The following is a 19,099-nucleotide window of genomic DNA, read 5'->3' as shown; positions in this document are numbered from 1 at the left end:
TGATCAGACTCATCCTAAAATGAACAGTTTTAATGGCCTCCTATTTGACTTGCAGTGCCACAGTCAATAATCCCAACTTTAAGTATTTGTTTGAGTTGATTTTATTTACATATCATCTTATATGTTTGTTCAATTGTGTATTAAAGGTTTGCTGCGGTGGAGTAATTTACGCAAAGAAGCCACATCATCACTGCTGTGAGGACAGCTATTTGAGTTTGAATAACTCCTCCAACCCAGTCTGCTGCAATGGCAAACTAGTCCCATCTCTTCCTGACCATCAGTGCTGTGGAGGATATTATGTCCATGTGAAAACCAGTGAGTTCCAAATTACTTTCTGCAGTGTGTTTCCACTAACCTAAAATTTATTGTGTTCTGCTTTCATGGGGTTTGCTCTTCTTCGTGTTGCTCAAATGTTTACTTCATTTGTCCTTGTCTTTGTAGATGAATACTGCTGTCCTGACCACTCGCAGGGCCGGGTCTCTGTGGGGCTGGGTGACAGCTGCTGCGGGGGGGTTCCTTACTCAGTGACAGGCGGCCAGCTCTGCTGTAGTGGGACCCTTCATGATGGCTATGGGGTCCAGTGCTGTGGAGGCCAAATCGTGGATAAAACACTGGTGTGCTGCGGTGATGCTGAGAGGGGTGCAGTGCATAAATATGCTCCAGGTGAGTAAAGAACCACACAGGTCAAAATGTAAGCTAGCATTAGCTGTTGTTTGAGTGTTTTTTTTCCCAGTGTTGAAGACACGGTTGTTGAAGTCTGACAGCCTGATGAGTTGTTGTCGTATCAAATTTTGTCTGAAGAAAAAGTAAAGGCCCTTTTAAAAGAAAACTAGTTGCTGTGGTGTAACAAGGATTTTGTCAAAGTTAAGTTGGTGGTTATGACTTAACGTCTACCTAGGGAAAAAGCGACAGGAGAGTTGAGCAGAAGAAAAAGGTTGAGAGGTAGACACATGGTGCAGGAACGTAGGGTCGTTTCCCTTTCTTTCTCTCCCGCAGTGTCCCAAAGCACCCGGATACCATGGCACAGATGGGACTGTGCGCGTGTGTCTGTGTGTTGGTGTGTGTAAATGTGTGTGCCATTAGACATCTTTGTCATGGCAGATGATGATGAAACACACTCAGGATGGCACCGTTGAGGGCACTGCCAAGCACACAGCAGGAGAAATACACACTCATTCTCTCTCATACGCACACACTTTTACACATTTAGACGTTTTTCAGGCGCCCCCCATACACACACACAGAGTCAACAGGGTGCTCTCGGCAGGGTTTGCTTGAGTGTTGAGTGCCAGAGAAAGACACGTGGACTCTATTCATCACACATAAACAATGGCCCCATATGGGCTGGCCTATAGTACTCCATTAGCCTATCCATACACACACTCACACACAAAAGCTCTACTTACTCAGAAATATGAAAATTGCTGATTAAAAAAAGTTAATAGAAAAGAGTTGTTTTTCTTTCTTGGCTGTTCTTTTTATTTTTTTACCCCCAACGTATAGTTTTTATTCATTGTCAGTAAGACTCTTTTGGAAAGTTGTTAAGTGTTAACTTTCTTCTGAGTAATCCTTTGTAATTTAACATATATTATTATATTCCACCTCATCACACCATTGCCCATTTTGTCTCATCTTTCTTTTCTTCTCCTCCACTAGATCCTCTGTTATCTCTTCCAGCTGAGCAGGCTATATGGTCATCCTTCATTTGAGGAGGCCTCCCAAGGAGTGCATATGCTCCCTACCGCTTCTTCCTCTCCATCTTCTCTTATTTCTCATCTCCTCTCCAACTCTGTCATCTTGTTTTACTCAACTCGTTTCCCCAAACTCTTCTGCTTCATCCTCTGGTCTCTTGCGCTTCCTTTTTATTCTCTTACCACGTTTTCTTCTAACTTTTCCTCCTCTCTCCCCTCCCTTCCTTTATGTGCCCCCTTCCCATCCACTCATCAGTCATTAGCGTTAGCTTCCCCATTGAGAACATATGGTATGATGGATCGTAGGGCTAGCGGCGCTAGCAAGGCTAAGGGCCATTTGCCGGGTGCATTGCGCTGTCGGGGAGCCCTGGGGCCAGCTATGCAACCTCGACCCCACACGTCTGTTTCAAGACAGTCACACACAACGTGCACACAGCAACACTATTATAGGATAGGCTACTTAACCTTGGCACCACACACTCTCATTTCTCTTTCTCACTGAGTGCAAGGTTTGCTATTTTTAATGCTGCAGAGAGACAAATTTGTGTAGAAGACAGAAAAATGGAAAGACAGAATCAGAGAAACTTAAAACATCAGAATATATGGAGGTCACTTTTTTTAAGTGAACGAGAAACAAAAAGTAACTAACTCTATATTGGATAACATTTTGTTATAAACACTTGCATTGAATGAAAAAATGTCAAATTAAACAACTGATGCAGAAATAAATGTAAGAGAAGGAGAAAGTATTAAAGAATAAAAAATACTGAGTTAAATGCAGAAGAAAAAAGATCGGAAGTGAGTAAGAGAGAAAGTACGAGGAAAAAAACCCCAGAGGAGTGGTGAAGAGCTAGATGGAGCAGATTAAAGGAGGAGTGAAGGGTATCCCATTGTGCCCAGCTGATAGACTAGGTTAGGCTGATGTGATTATGGGGTCCCTGAAGTGCGATCTATCACACATTACCGTCCACACTGTCAACAACCATACACACACACTGCAGGGGAACAGCAATGCCAGGAGACAGCCGTCTGGCAACGGATACATGTACCGGCTTGTGTGCACATGTGCACATGTAGATAAACACACAAGCATTCAAACACAAACACAGCAACAATCAAGCACCACTAGACACACACACACACCTGTATAAAAACTTGCATGTGATGACACACACAGAGTTGCATGTGCTTGCACATTCATCCAAAAATATACACATACACACATGTGCTTTGGGCTGGACTATTTGATTTAAAATGGGAAAGCTCCCAGTGTAAATCAAATGAAATTGAAGTGGGTCAGAAACATACATCATCCAACCCTTCTCAAACACAAGAAATCAACACAACAGCACACATCAGTGGGCAGGGTTCGGTCTTTCTTTGTGGTTGTCCTGCAGTAAAAGTTTTGGCATCAGTCTTACTTTCATTTTCTGAATTGTCTTCCACTCATTTCCGCTTGGATATCATTATTTATTATTGCAGTGACTCATACTAATATGTTTTAAAGCTGCAGTGACTTGCATGTGTTTTTTGTTTATTTGTTTCTTTGTTTCTTTGTTTTCCAACTCAAGCTACCTCTCTAGTGTTACTATCAAATTGCTATATACTAATTTTTTTCCAGCTTATGACTGTGATAATAATAGCACATCTGGAATGCATTCACAATACTTGACTTGTTCCGTATTTTGTCATATTACAGCCTTTTTTCTAAAAACATCAAATTAATTTTGACCTCATAATTCTTCACACAATACCCCATATTGACAAAGTGAAAAAAGTTTGCTTAAAATTCTTGCAAATTTAGTAAAAAAAAAAAATATATATATATATATACATATATATATATATATATATATATGTATATATGTATTGTAGTTTCTCCCATTCCTCTTTCCAGAACTCATCAGTTGGGATGGGGAGCGTCAGTGCATGGACATTTTTACACCTCTCCAGAAATGTTCAGTTGGGTTCAAGTCTTGGTGCTGGCTGGGCCACTAAAGGAGTGCCCACAGAGTTGTCCCAAAGCCACTCCTTGGCTATGTGCTTAGGGTCTTTGTCCTGTTGGAAGATTAACTCTTTTCCCAGTCCAAGGTCCAGACTTCTCTAGATCAGGTTATATCAACAATGACTCTGTACATTGCTACAGTCTCCCAGCTCCTGCTGACAAAAAACCTCCCCACAGCATGATGCTGCCACCATCATGTTTAATTGTAGGGATGATATTAGCCAGGTGATGAGTGGTACCTGGTTTCCTATTTATTACATCAGACCAGAAAATGTTGTTTCTTGTGGTCTTGGAGTCCTTTTGGAAAACTCCATGTGGGCTGTCATGTGCCTTTTACTGAGGAGTGGCTTCAATTGACCATTCTACCATAGAGGCCTGATTGGTTGAGTGCTGCAGAAATGGTTGTCCTATTGGAAGGTTCTTTTAAAGTGACCATCGTGTTTTTAGTCACCTCCCTGACTAAGGCCCTTCTACCCTAATTTTCCACTGTGCTCATTGAGACCTTCAATTCTGCAGAACATTTTTCGTACCCTTGCCCAGATCTGTGCCCCTGTTTCAAAGGTCCACAGACAATTACAGTACTTGGACTTTATGTGTTGGTTTGTACTCTGACATGCACTGTTAGCTATGGGACGTTAGACTGGTGTGTGACTTTCCAAATCATGTCCAATCAACTGAATTTACCACAGGTGGATTCCAGTCAAGGTGTAGAAATATCTGACTGAGCATCCGTGGAAATAGATGGGCTTGAGCTGAGTTGAGTATAAATGCAAAAGCTGTGAATACATATGTATGTTTTATCTTAGGTTTTTACTTTTAATACATTTTCAAGAATTTCAAGCAAACTTGTTTCACTTTGTTCTTTTGGTGTATTGTGTATAGAATGTTGTGGTGAAAAATAAGTTTAACCCTATTTGGAATAAGGCTGTAACATGACAAAAAACAAGTAAAGCGCTGTGAATACTTTCTGGATTCAATTACATTAGTTTTGTTGTGGGAACTTTGTCAAAATGTTTCTTGTGGTTGAGAAGGTCCTGTCTGTCACCGATGTGGATCCACAGGAGTTTATTGTCTGTCTTTCCAGCCAAACTGTTCCAGGTTCCAGCTAACATGATTTTTTTTTTTAAATCTATCTGTTCAAATAACACCTACAGTGTACACCTACAGTATATACCATCAGGAACAGCCAGCTGAACATCTACTCTGGGCAATTTTGTAGTTTGATGTATTATTGTGATGGGCCATAATCCTTTCCTCGGTGTCCTGAGTTGTTACACAATAACACAAAGTCTCTGTGCTAAATCCTTCTCTTCCAAATCTGCTGGTTTGTTTAAACAGCTTCCATTTCACTTTCAAGTAGATTAAACACTGTTTGTTTTTGGACAAGAGAGCCTCAGTTTTCCCACAGTATTTCCTCCTGTGCTGCAGGTTCGAGACCAACTTTTAAGCTTTTCATTTGCTCCACTTTTCTTCTTTTCCTGAGTTTGTATGTAAGATGTTTAGCTAAGACTTAGGTGAGATTAGATGGAGTTTAAAGGAACTGAGTTTGGCGTCTTTGGCCCTCCCGTTGGTTCCCGACTCTCCATAAGTCCCATGCCTCACTGGGCTCCATCATTTAACCTTTATACTTTTTCATTATCATGTCCAGATCTTTAACTCTTCAATCTGCTCTTCAACCCCATCAAACCCATCTCTCACTGTGGGTGCTACCATAAATGCCCTCCCCACTTCAATTTTTCTGCAAGTGAGTGAATCTTAAAAAATGTGTGCATTTCTTTAACTCCTTCTCTTACTCCCTCCCTCTGTCCCAGCCCAGCAGGCCCCATCCAAACGTTCAAGGACAAATCTGAATATCCCTTTTCACCGTTTAAGTGTTAAAAGCCTGCCGGTGCCGGGGTGTTATCTTAACGCGCCTTGCCGTGCCATCATCAGAGCGCGTGATGAAAATGGCTGTGATGATGCTAAAAGAAAAAAAGAGGAGGGGGAGAAAAAGTAATAATCAAATATGTTTTTCAAGGGCACAGTGACCATTTGCTGGAGGGAAATTATCCCAGTAGTTAAGCTAGCTCACTCTGAGCCTGGTGGAGTTGTGAGAGTGGATTCATTTGTGTGTGTAAGTGTGTGCAAATGTGCAAGGTGTATTACTTCAACTTAGTGCATGCATCCTTTCCTTCTTCTCTGTTGCTGAGTGTTTTTGTATCTGTGTGAACATGTGGTTGCATTTTTACATATATCTTTATGCACAGAGACATAGATTCTTTGCATGTCCTTTGATTGTTTATGCCAAGAGATTCTCATCACTTTCTCAGTGTGTATGTATTTCAGTTTGTGTATGTGTGTTTATCATTGCCAAAAGCCCCTCATCAATGATGGGTAGCAAATGGCCAACAGTAGTGCATTCCAAACAGCAGCGTCTGGCTGCTTTAGAAGATCGAGTACTCTCTGAACACAGGAAGACATTTCTCTCTCTGTTAATGTATTTATGATGATGGCTTTTCTATTAGGTTTACTTTAATGACTGGCAAGAATAAAACCAGAGGCTGTCAGGAACACAGCACACAGATGAGGGGTGTGTGTGCGTGCGTGTGTTTGTGTGATTGTGTCTATCTTGTATTTGCGTTATTATATTTTGCTTGTGTTACTCTTGTTGTTAGATGTTTTGAATACATTAAAGTTGTAATTTAAAAGTGTTCACACACGTAGATTTACATTTACAGGGAGTGATTACTATTGTATAAAATTAAATATGCTTATCTGATACAAAGGTGGACATCGTTGCTTTTAAAATAGTTTTATATCAGTACCCTTGAATAACCTTGAACAAGTCCAATAGGCAAATTGGCATTTCCGAGTTTGCCCTGTAATGCACATCAACTAAAAATCTCAGATGAGTTTGAATCTCAGTCCAGGCCAGAAGTCAAGTTTCCTGAAAAGCTTGTGAATGCAATAACTTGAGAACAAGACGTTGTATGATTTACAAAATGATACCATAGGTGCTCCTACTAGAAGGCTGTGGAAAATGAGAATGTCTTTATATTTTTCCCATCCACTCTAAAGGGGGGTATTTTATGTATCATAAAGATCCTGAAGAACTTTTTGGCCAGCAGATCGCATCCATTCAAGATACTGCTTGTGATTCCAGTAGATACACCAAGGGGGTATTTCAGAAGCATCGCAGAGGGAGCTCTTCACTCTGTATCACCTAAAGTAGCACACATCAAGCTCCACAGAGCAAGTGAATAGTGCAGGAAGTCAAGCACAGGAATGGCATAACGACTCCTGAAGTCAGAGCTGGTGTATTCTTAGAATTGAAGTTGAGGAGAAAACTCGTGGATTAGTAGAAAGGCCTTGATATAATAAAAAAAAATAAAAGTAAAGTTAAAAAAAAAAAAGGTGGGTGGCAAAGTGGTGCAAGAGTCCATCAGGACTCTCTTGTGGGGTGTTTTCATATTCTCCGTGTACAGGTTTCCTCCAGATACTTCCTCCAGTTTCCTCTTATAGTCCAGAGTCATGGATGTTAGTTTAACTGGGGATTTTAAATTGACCAGAGGTGTCTAAGTAGAAGAAAACTGAGGAATGGATAGATATTAATTATCATTAGTTGTAATCAGTATGTACTTTAAATCATACAAACAAATATTTTATATTTATTGATTCTGTCATGAAATGTGTTTTATTTTAGAAGATCTTACTGCATACAAAAAAGAAAATCTTGCTCATTTCACATCGTTTAGTTGTTCTTTTTCTATTTGTAACTCTGTTTAAGTCTTTTAGTTGTTGGTTTCTCCCAGTCCTCATCTCATTCAGTGTCCTTCTTACATACCGTTTAAGCACACATGAACAGCTGCTTCCTGTGTTTCAGTCTTTAGTGAATCCCTGTTGGGTTTTGAAATTTTAACTACGAGCAATCCATTTATTTGAGCGTAGCACTCACACAAACACTGAAGGCGTTTATATGCAAAGATGCATGTACAAGCACATGCCCAGCTGGTAATATTGCTGAGATTAAAAAAAAGAAAAGAAAGATGTCAGAAAGGCAAGAGGACATCCCGTCAGCTGGGAAAAGATTATGTGTGTATGTGTGGATTTGTTTATGTGTACGCTTGCTGCCTCAACATCCAGATGTGTGTGTTCCAGGGGAATACTGTGCACTGTGTGAGAAAGTCAATTCACAGTGATTTCATCTCTTGACATGGCATATAGTATGGCCTCTATGGAGCAGAAAGTACACATATGTGCGCACACACGTTTTTTTGTATTTCAAGTGGAAGGAGTTGCTCTTTCTTTGACTGTGATCAGCATCGAGCTGAAAGAGAACGTTTTCATAGGGCTCTGTGCAGTTCTGTGAAAAACTAAGTTCATCCCACAATTCACTAGCCTGCACTTTCAGCGGTAGTAACATGAATTTAACGGTTTCTTTATGACTAAATCAGTGTTTCACATCATTCTGGACGAATTTTGGCCCACCCTTCTTTATGATGGTGCTTCAGTTAATTGATGTTTGCAGGCATTTTTTAATACAGAGATCACTTAAGGTCCCGCCACAGTATTTTGAATCACGTTCAGGTCTGGACTTGGGCTGGGCCGTTGCAAGCACTTGATTCTTTTCTGTTTTTTAACCCTTCTAATTTATACTTGGTGCTGTGCTTGGGATCATTGTCCTGTTGAATGACCCATCCAGGTTTTAGGCGTCAGTCAGATGGCCGCAGATTTTACTACAGAATACTTTGGTATACAAAGGAGTTCGACTCAGTGACTGAAAGGTGTCTAGGTCATACGGCTGAAAAATAAGCCGACCCAATCACCCCTCCATTACCATGTTTGGCAGCTAGTAAGGTGCTTGTGTTGAATTACTGCATTTGGTTTTTGCCACTAATATTTGAGTAAATCTTATTACCCTGCTTACAAGTGCAAAATTACCATTGTATTCGCTACCCTTCCATTTCTGTATGTAAGCAAGAGAAAGTCTGACCGAAGAAACTGAAATAATAATGTCACAATCAAAGGATTAGGCTGAGTCATGTATGACTTTAAAAACTATTTGTACCTTCCTAGTAAAATCAGAAAAAACGAATTCTGCCTTTAGTGCGACCATCACCTAAAATTCAGGAAATAAAACATTTCTAAAACTATCCGTCTGTCTTTCTAACTATAAATGTATTTCAGTCAGCCACAAATATAAAACCACTGGAGTGAAGATCACCTACCATCTTGTGGCACTGCAGTTCTCTGCTAAGAAGGTTTTTTTGATTCATGCTGTACATCTAAAACCTTCTCATGGCATCATGGGGGACAACCCAACAGCAGTAGCTCCCTCCCCAAAAGGACTGTTCGTACCATTACGTCACAAAACTGCGAATGCTCACCCCAGACATCCCGGAAACCTTTGTGGTCAAGATTTTGGTTTTCTCAGGTTAAATCTACGTGAAAGGTTATTCTACTCTTACTTTCATAATAGAATAAATCTCAAATCAAGACATATTTTTAAAAATATTTCAGTGGTTTTCCTGATGTAGTTTGTTGTAGCCAGTATATATCTGTCATGATCTATAATTTTAAGTAGCACACGATTTTTTTTCTCCATGAAACCTGCTTCAGCTTAAGTGTGTGCTGTTGTGCATAAACACAAATATGCGTATGTGTACATTCGCTGTGCACTTTGTGCCAAACCCCTTGTAATATATTCAGGTATTTAAAAGTGTTTGGTTTGTTTAAAGTTGTAGAGGGGTTTTGGTCTCCTAGAGAGCTCGGATAACCCTAATCCACAACACACATTTTTATCAGTAGTTCATTGGCAGGACTAAATATTGACTTATCATTAAGTGGAATGACTGAAACCCTAATAATAATTCACGTTGTCTAAGCACCTTGTGTTGACGCGGCGCTCCCGACGCTATTAACGAATGTATGCAAATCCTGCGTAAATCTGAAGATTAGGGCTGAAGCATTCTGTGATGCAAGAGAGAAAACAAGAGGTGTGTGATAAAATGTTGTCTGCACATACACACCCATGCAAAAAAAAAAAACAAAAGCCCACACAGCTTATAGAGAGGAAGAGAAAATAGGGGTGTGCGTTTCAAATGTTAACACAAATGAACAGGGATGTCACACATACCCATACACAGATAACACGTATAGAGACAGGGATTGAATTCCTGCTGAATGCATGATAATACAATAGTGAAGTTTAGCTTCAGAACAGTAAACAAGTGATTCAGACCTATGAACGGTGTGAATGCAGAGAGAGTGATAGAGTAATAGTGCAAGGAAAATGGGGTAAGAGGAAGGCAGAGACAGGAGGAAGACATGGAGATGATAAAGAGAAAAGGTAGCAAGTTAAGGAAGTACATGCATGAGGACCAGAGAAATGTGAATATTCAGGGGAAACTAGCTGTTCGTGCAGGAGTTTGCTCACCTGTAGAGAGAAAAAGAAGGTAGATTATTAAAGGTAATATAAGATTAGACAGAATGTGGGGTCAGGAAAAGAAATTCATCAGTGAACAAGCTGATGAAGAAGATGTAAATCCTGAACTTCAGGTCACAACTGATAAACATGGTATTTCTTAGAGTAGGAGAAAGACTTGTGTGTTTGAACAGAACCATGTTAGATGACGCAGAGAATGACGGTTCGATTGCTGCAGAGGAGCTATAAGTAAAGCAAATGATTGAAAACTGTGAGATGCAGAGGGCCTGGCGTCCGGATGGAAAGAAGGAGAAGAGGTGAGGATGCTGAGAGGACGACGGATGAGCAGAGAGAAGCTATTTTGGAAAAGTGTTGAGCTGTTTATTTGCGCGTCATTGAAGCTGAAGTAAGGCGCTGGGGGAATTGGCCACCAAGCCCCCGCTCCGCAACAGCTGCCGCTGCTAAGTGAGTTACTAGCCGTCAGACTGCTTTTATGTCACACAATCACATACACATGCGCTTTCCTGTCACATTGTGCCTGTGATGGATGCTTTGAGCATATAATGCACTGCAGCGGCGCAATGGAAAATATGTGCCATTCTGCACTTTTGGCCTTTAAGTGAACTGATTGCTTAAATTAACAGAATTTAATGTGCTGAAAGTGTAAATGCTGATTAGAGTGTTAAATAATAAGTTATTTATCACTCCACAACAAGCTGCATTCCCATTAAAGAGTGAAGCTGTGTTACAAAGCAGTGACTTAGTGTTTAATGTATGCTGTCAAATAAAATGGGCATCACAGCTGGGGGTAGATAGAGCTACAGATCAGCATGTCATCAACTGTTAGGATACATTTGCTAAATACCTCATAACATATAGATTATTTTCACAATAAACTAAATAACCAGTAAGACTGTGGCTTTTTTCAGTATATCACTCTGTAATTCAAAATTAGGCACTTTTACTTTGGGAGAGCTCTCATTAAACTGTGATTAAAATCGGTCCATTTTTCCATCATTGCAGTTAGATCTTTTTAGTCAGCCTGGCCATCCTTCGCTCATTTGTATTTCTAATGCTCCTTCACAGCAGGGAGTTACTGACTCAGCATTATAGTGGGACGTTATTATAGCCTTTAATTCATTGCGAAGCCAGAGCTTGCCAGTCTAAACTATCGTCTAAAGCTAAGCCATCCAAGCAGCCAGGTTGACTGAACGGTTATCAGGGCCACTAGAAAAAAAAGGCAGAGTGGAAATTCACTCCAGTATCCTCAGCTGCTGTCGGGTTCGCCCTCCTCTCCGTGACCTAACATTCATCAGATCCACGAAAGTGTCAGTAATTTTCAATTTATATGATTTATGTATGCCAAGTCAAAACAAGTTGATTTAGTTGTTATAGTATCAAAAGATGGCGGTGAGGAGGAACCTCATGAGTTTAGGGGTTAGACAGCAACCAAGATTCTCCACCTCTCCCTCAGACTGTCATCTTTTTATCATCGCTGTCTAACAAAGACCATAGAGAACCCTTATCAGTGCTCATTGGTGTTTTTTCTCAGTAAAAAAACATTTTCTGGGCTTCCCATTTATGCTTCAACATTGGAATACAAACATAATTAGGAGAGTTTTCAATGTACCATTAGTCTTTAAATATTCCAACTATTCTTTAACAAACATAAGCTATTCTTATTGGATCATTTTTTGCTCCACTAGGAATTTCTCCCTTGAATCTCTGCGTACTGCCAAAGTTTTAATTTGTCTGTCATCGAAACCAACTCACGTTATTTGAATTTGAAACGTGAAGTGCTGGAGATTGTGAAGAAACATACTTGAAATTTGATATTCAGCTGCAAAACATTTACAGGTAAATGGAGTGATAGCATGCATTTTAAATGTCACCTTGCTGCTGAAGGTGAAGTGGTGGCAGACAGACATCACCTATCACTGTCAGAAATGGCAGCTCTCAGAAAAACGCACTTCCTTTCCCGTTGCAGTCTTTAGACAGCATAGCCTGAATATTACTGCTCAGAGAGGAGAAATAGTATGCAGGGGAGGGGGGATGGAGGGAGAGAAGAGGATACGTGGATAAGAGTTGATAAGAAGAGAGGCACAATAATATTCAGAGCAGCCTAAATACTCTTTCTGTTCATATCGGAAAACATAGATTAAGGAGTGAAGGAAAGGGGAGTTTAGAAAAGGAGGAAGGACGAGGACTGAGGCAGGAAGAAAGGTTACAGAGGGAAGAGGATGACAGAAAAGATGAAAAAAACTAAGAAGCCCGAATAGTATTACAGAATATCCTTTTTAGTGTAGAGTGATAGATGACAAGGAAAAGAAAATGTGTTCTATGTTATAGAAAAACATAAAAGCTGATTTTAGACATCAGACATCACAGCAAAGCTGTTATATAGAAAAATAAAGAGAAATATACAATAAATCACAGAGACGATGCCAGGAGACCAGCTGAATCCTGGGAGCGTGGGAAGACCTTTGATGGATTTTTATGTTTCTTAAACAGCTGTTCAGACTTAAGAAATGTGGGAATGTCGTTTTATTAAAAAAAAAATTATTATTATTATCACACCATATATATTTTCAGTACCTACATTTGCACAGCACACTGTAGTGTGAAGTGGATCCAAGATAAATCATTTCCTGGTATGTTAAGATCAGAATGAAAGTGGAACAAAATAATAGCATGATGCATATTCTCTCTTGTTTCAGGTTTCATCTGCTGTGGTCACGAATATGTAAACTCTTCAACAACTCTTTGCTGTGTGGGCAATGAAGGATATCCCACAATGCACCCTGCTGGCAATGCCACGGTGACACTCCGCTGCTGTGGTTCAAAGGTCATACATCAGGATCAGGAATGCTGCAGTGGGATTGGCTTTGACCCCCAACGACATGTGTGTGCGGACAGACCCACGCCTGGTCTGGTAATAGAGGTGTGTGATTACGTGAGACAATGTGTTTTTATATCTATGTATTTATGTTAGTGTGTGTTTTCGTGTTTTCCACATCATTAACCTTAGACGGGGAAATCTGAAGCACACTGATCATTCAGTCAACCAGTATTTGGCAGTTGTGTCCATTTCTTTCTACATCTGTATTACAGATAACAAAATAAAGGAAAAACACGATCTGGTTGAATGGTTTAGGTTCACTTTTCCCCTTAGAAGGAAGAGTGTAAAACAGGTTCTGAGTGATCACCTTTATTAAAGATGAAGCATTTATATGTCGATCTTTGGCCACAGGTCATCACTGAATGATTGGATAAGTATGAAATAGTTGATAATCACATGCTATGGCCTTCAAAGACACAAGATGTCAGTTCTTTTAAAAACCTCTGTCAGATTTTGGCCAACATATTATAGTTTTGGAAGAATGACCTTCCATCTTTCATGTTGACTTCCAGAGACTTGATGAATCCATAAAATCCTTCTAATCCACTTATTGTATGTTTGGTTTTCCTTTAATTTGTAACCTCATTTATAAGCTTACTTCTTGTTAGACCTTGTGAGCACTAGCAGCAGCTGTAGTGTTGTTGTAACTTATTTACTACTACTTCATGTCGCTGCTGCAGTTCGATTGTCAAGTATTTAAGGTGTGATATTGCAAGCTAGAAAAAATGGCAGGTGGACTTCTGTAGGTTGCCTCCTTTTAAGCTCTTAAGACTACCGTGACCTTGTTGACTGAGAACTGAAAGGTTTCAGGTGTTTAGCATCTTCAAGTAGTGTTTCTTCTGAAAGTTTATTAGTGGACGAGAAATTGTAGGATCACATGTAAAAAATAATGGCATAAATAAACAAAAACATTAAATATAGATCTCATATTATCTGAAAATTGTAGGTGTCACATTTACAAACTGACCTACCCAAAAATAGAAATGGAGAGGATAAGACTGCTACACATTAGATGCTCCAATTAAGCATTCGCTAAAAGCCTTGCAGATTGGCTGAAATTACATGAAGGAGCTGATCATCTCCAGCAGCCCAGTGGACATTAGACAAAATTTCTTTTTTTTTTGTCTATCAAACTTGCTCTCATTGTCGCATCAGGAGTTGGGGACTGGCCCATCCTCCATTTATCAACTGAGGTCCTGTGGCGTTTGTGTGTTCCTAAGCCAGCATGAGATGGCACATGCATGCACACATACACACACACAAACAGTGACAAAGGGTAGGAACTCTCATTAGCTCTAATGATGTCATTAAGGGCCATGTATGCCACACAGACACACACACACACACAGGCTGTATATAGTGATTTTCTCCTTCAGATTATAACAGCAAATAAGAGGATCATAAGCTTCCATAAGGTACGTTTCTGTGCTAGTTTACTTAAAGAAATTTTTCTTTTCTCTTCTTCTTCATTCATTCTGTTTGTCTCTCTTTTTTCTCTGTGCAGCACCAGTGTTTGCAGGGCGCTGTGTGTCCTGTGGCTGCAGCATCTACAGCTTACTGCGGCTCCTGTGGCCTTGATCCATCTATGACTGCGTGCACATGGGTCCTGTCTGCGCACACACACCCTGAGACACAATCCACAACATACTCACCGTTCATCAGCATCACACAGGAAACTCGCACTGCGGACCTGTCTGCACATACAAACAGAAGTAATGACAGTTACAAAATGTTTGACTCACGCAGTCACGCACACACTGACAACAAGCAGCTGAAGGGAAGCATGTGCCCATCGCATGAGGAGGTAGTGTACAGTGGAGATGCCACCGTATATACATTTACAGGTAATTGATGAGCGTGTATGTATGTGTCTTTTCATTAGTAATTTAAAAGTTCCTGGGCATGTGCCAGAATTTTTTTTCTTTAGTGTCTAGAGCAAGGGTGTTAAACATACAGCCCGGGGGTCAGACTAGGCCTGGCGAAGACTCCAATCTGGCCCACTCACCAGTTTTAGTTAATGGGAAGGACAACATAAATTTAGGAATTGTTTTGATTGTATTTTTATGATTTTTTTATAGCTTTTCCTCTTGATAAAGACCAATTAAGTTATCAATAAACAATTAAATGCCAGTTTTTTTTCAGTAACTTCGCTGTAAACAAACAAAAGAGAAGAAAAATAGAGCATTTTTTGTGAATTAACTAAACTTTATTGTTTCATAATTACAGGGCTACCAATTTTGTAATGACAAATTTGTTTCATTTACTACTTCTTCTTTAGAGTCCCTGGTCCAGAGTATCTAATGTCTGTTTTACCGAGTTTTTTTTTGTTAACTGTTGAAGTGTTACCAACTTTTGGTTTTCTTGTCACATCCTGATTATGCGTCTGATTATGCCTTAAACATGTATGTAGCCTTTTATTTGTAGCTAAAGTTATAGCTGCATGTGAGTCAGTAAGCAATCTGAACAGCCAAGAAGATTATACCTACTTATTTTAAGACAAATCTGGAGATGGCCAAGTACCAAGTCAAGTTGCATAAGTTAAAAGACACAATCAGTTTTGCCACTTGATGAAATTTGATTGTGCTCCAAATATAAGATGACAAATGAATGCATAAAGTCAACTACACTACTACATTGCCCTTTAGTTCCATGAAAATTTAAGTAAACTAGTCTTTACTTTTCTATAGGTTTAATGTGTTTTAGTTTTAAACATCAAGTATTTGCAGCCCTGCATTCAAATTATTACTTTTCTTCCACTTCAGTTCTCTGAGACACAATGAAGAATAAGTAAAACGGTACAGCCATCTGTAAAACATGGCGTTCACAGAAACTGCAAGCCTGCAGAAGCCAGTTCTGCATTTACTCTAAATGTGTCAGCCGCTACAATCAAAGGGCTTTACAGACAGATGCCCTTCCGCACACACTCCCTCTGTCACACACGCACCAAGACAGCTGCTGCAGTGCACGTTAATAGCTCTAACATGGTAACTCTGTCTGCGCTGTACACTTGCGTGTTATTAAAACTTAGAGATGGGCGTTTAAATGCCATTTTCACATTCTCTACTATTTATCAGCCCAAAGGGAGTAGGAACGTGTTTGTGTTTGTGGGCGTGTGTGTCGTGATTTTCAGTCTGTCCACACATTATTTATCTGGGTAGTTGCGTCTGTTAAATCAAGACTAATTGTGGTTGTGGATATGTGTGTGTATGGGTGGTTGTGTCCTCATAATGATATGTGTTTTTGCATCCAGTTGGTTACTATTTTAGTGTGGCTCTGGAGTGTAACTCTGCGTATGTGTTTTCATTACTTTGTGTGTGTATGTGTGCATGTGGCATGGGGTGGTTAGGATAAGAGTTTCTAGGCGATGCTGTGACACCATCTGGGCAGAGGCACATAAAGCTGTCGCCACCCACCATACACCAGATGTTTCTCAAGCACACACACACACATACACACTCGCATGCACACACACATTCATGCGCAGAGTATCATGCTATACTTCTCTGGGAGAAAAAAAGAAAGAAGTTAGATCACACCCAGATAGCTCCACATGTGGAGTGGGTGACATAAGTGTAAGCTGTATTGTCCACAACAGCTTTGTAATAACTTAGCTTTTTAATATCTCTCAATCAAACACAGAAAATTAGATTGAAGTATATTTCTAGGCAAACCTCACTGGTGTTTTTTTTTCATCTGTACATTTTTTTCTATTTTAATTATTCCAGAAGTACAGACAAGAATCCCAGACTGGCAGTTTACAAGAGTCCATTTACACGCCTGGAACTAATGCACATATGTGTGCAAGTACAGCTATATGTATAAATACTCCTGTGCCTATACCTTTGCAAAAAGGCTGTAATAACCTGTCTGTCATAGTGCTTCGTGGCCTGACATTCACACTGGTGATAGTGCTTATATATAGCCAGGGAACGGCTCCTGACTGTTGTTTGTACTTAAGCACCGAACGACAGTTGAGTTTGCTTGGAGTCCGTGGTTGGGGTGCTCGAGAGTGCTCCATCGCTTGGAGTAAAGTGGAGATCTGGGGCACTGCCTCTGGATTGGCAGACTACGTGGTAATTCCCATCTTTAAGAAGGCTGACCGCAGGGTGTGGATCACATTTTTCAGCCTGACCGGGATTTGTCCAGTAGTTGAACCTTGGATTCTAGAGGAACAATGCACTTTTTGTACTGGTCATGGACCACTTAACCAGCTCTTTAGCCTTTCAAGGATATTAGAACTTGCTTGGGAGCTTCCCCATCCAGTCTACACGTGTTTTGTGGATTTGGAGAAGGCATTCGCCCGCATCCCTCAGGTTATCCTGTGGGAAGGAATGCTGCAGGAGTATGGGGTGTCTGGCCCATTGTTAACAGCTATTCAATCCCTGTACAATTAAAATGAAAGCTTAGTCCGCATTGATGGCAATAAGTCAGACCCATTTCTAGTGGGAGTTGGACTCTGCCAGGCCTGCTCTTTGTCACCGATTCTCTTCATAATCATCATGGACAGAATTTCTACGTGTAATCATCTGCTGTAAAGCTTCTGACCTCAGAATCTCATCTCTGAAAATTAGCACCTCCAAGTCTGAGGCCTTGGTCCTCAGACAGGAAAGGGTGGAGTGCCCACTCTGGGTCAGGGATGATCTGCTGCCCCAAAATGGAGTAATTTCTAATCGTCTTGTTCATGAGAGAGGAAAGAGGGGAGCAAGAGATTGACAGACAGATTTGGGGTGTAGCTGGAGCAGTTATGTGGACATGAGAGCTGAACATGAAAGCAAAGGTGTCAGTCTACATTCCTACCTTCACCTGTGGTCACGAGCTTTGGGTAATGACTGAAAGAACAAAATAGTGGAAACAAGCAGCAGAAGAGTGGCCGGCCTCTTCCTTAGAGATAGGGTGATGAGTGCAGTCCTTTGAGAGAGGCTACTTCTCCACATCGAAAGGAGCCAGTTGAGGTGCTTCGGGCATCTAACTATAATGCCTCCGTTACGTGTCCTTCCTTGGCTGGCCTGGGGATGCCTCGGTGTCCCCCAGACAAGCTTGAGGAGGTGGCCAAGGAGAGGGAGCTCTTGGTTTCTCTGTTTAGGCTGCTGCCCGCATGACCATAGGGTGGAGAAGCATTCATTTTTTATTTTATAATAGAGGTGCATAGCATAGCAGAAGGCTAATTTGTTTCCTTTTGTGTTATCTATGAGAATACACACTTGTGCTGCACACTTTTTTTACTGTAAGAATACAATGTTTCTAAACTTTGAGACTTTTAAGTAACATGGAGAGGTGAGGGGTTTATACGGGATTAATCAATTTTTAATAATACATTTTTGTCTTTCCCTTGCCGCCTTACGGTCCTCCCTTTTTCTGTCACTTACTGTGAAATAGACTCTGACCTGGAGCCTTTTACCACCTATGAGTACAGAGTGAGAGGCTGGAACAGCTTTGGTCGAGGCTCCAGCAATGTTACAACAGTGACGACTACTGAGGACAAACCATGGGGAGTGGCACCACCCCGCTGGAGCCGCCTAGGTGAAAGAGATGATATCATCCAGTTGCAATGGCAAGCACCTGCCCGGAGTAATGGTTTGTATATGTGCATGGATATTACTACTTTAGGTTGTTATAATCATGATCCAGTGATTAAAAAGTCTTTCTCTGTGTTTGGAGTTCAGCTTGAGTGACTAAATTAATGCAGAGGCAGAAAAAACTAAGAGTGGTTACCCAATTATCTTTAAAACTTCACCAGGGGAGATTACCCACTATGTTATACTGCGTGATGGACAAGAGCGTTACCGTGGGGATGAAAACAGCTTTACTGACGTCGGTGGGATCAGGCCTTTCCAGGAATACAGTTACCAGCTGAGGGTCTGTAACCGGGCTGGTTGCACTGATAGTACACAGGTAAGAATTTGTGTGGTTTGGTGTCTTGTGATGGTTTAGAGTCGCTGCATTTCAACATCACATGTTTCATCATCATAAAATAAATACAATTTTGACCAAAAAAAGGAATGTGCCTTTGATTTAACAGGAGATACTCTCTATTCTGTTGTCTGTTCCAACTCATGGCTATTTTTCTCTTCTACCAACCTTTCATGTAAAATTCTCTTACT

General features: G+C 40.5%; 1 protein-coding gene across 1 annotated transcript in view; it reads left to right on the top strand.

Moving 5' to 3' along the window:
- The window catches only part of ush2a (Usher syndrome 2A (autosomal recessive, mild)), a 208,171-nt gene that overhangs the window by 139,430 nt on the left and 49,642 nt on the right, over nt 1-19,099 (top strand). The window contains 6 exon segments of the mRNA XM_025907082.1: nt 147-315; nt 442-663; nt 12,817-13,040; nt 14,503-14,842; nt 18,375-18,572; nt 18,736-18,890. Of these exon segments, the coding sequence (XP_025762867.1) occupies nt 147-315; nt 442-663; nt 12,817-13,040; nt 14,503-14,842; nt 18,375-18,572; nt 18,736-18,890 (1,308 nt within the window).

This window comes from Oreochromis niloticus, linkage group LG1 (assembly GCF_001858045.2).
Source record: "Oreochromis niloticus isolate F11D_XX linkage group LG1, O_niloticus_UMD_NMBU, whole genome shotgun sequence".
NCBI classification, from domain to species: Eukaryota; Metazoa; Chordata; class Actinopteri; order Cichliformes; family Cichlidae; genus Oreochromis; species Oreochromis niloticus.
This window is presented reverse-complemented; position numbering and strand designations above follow the sequence as displayed.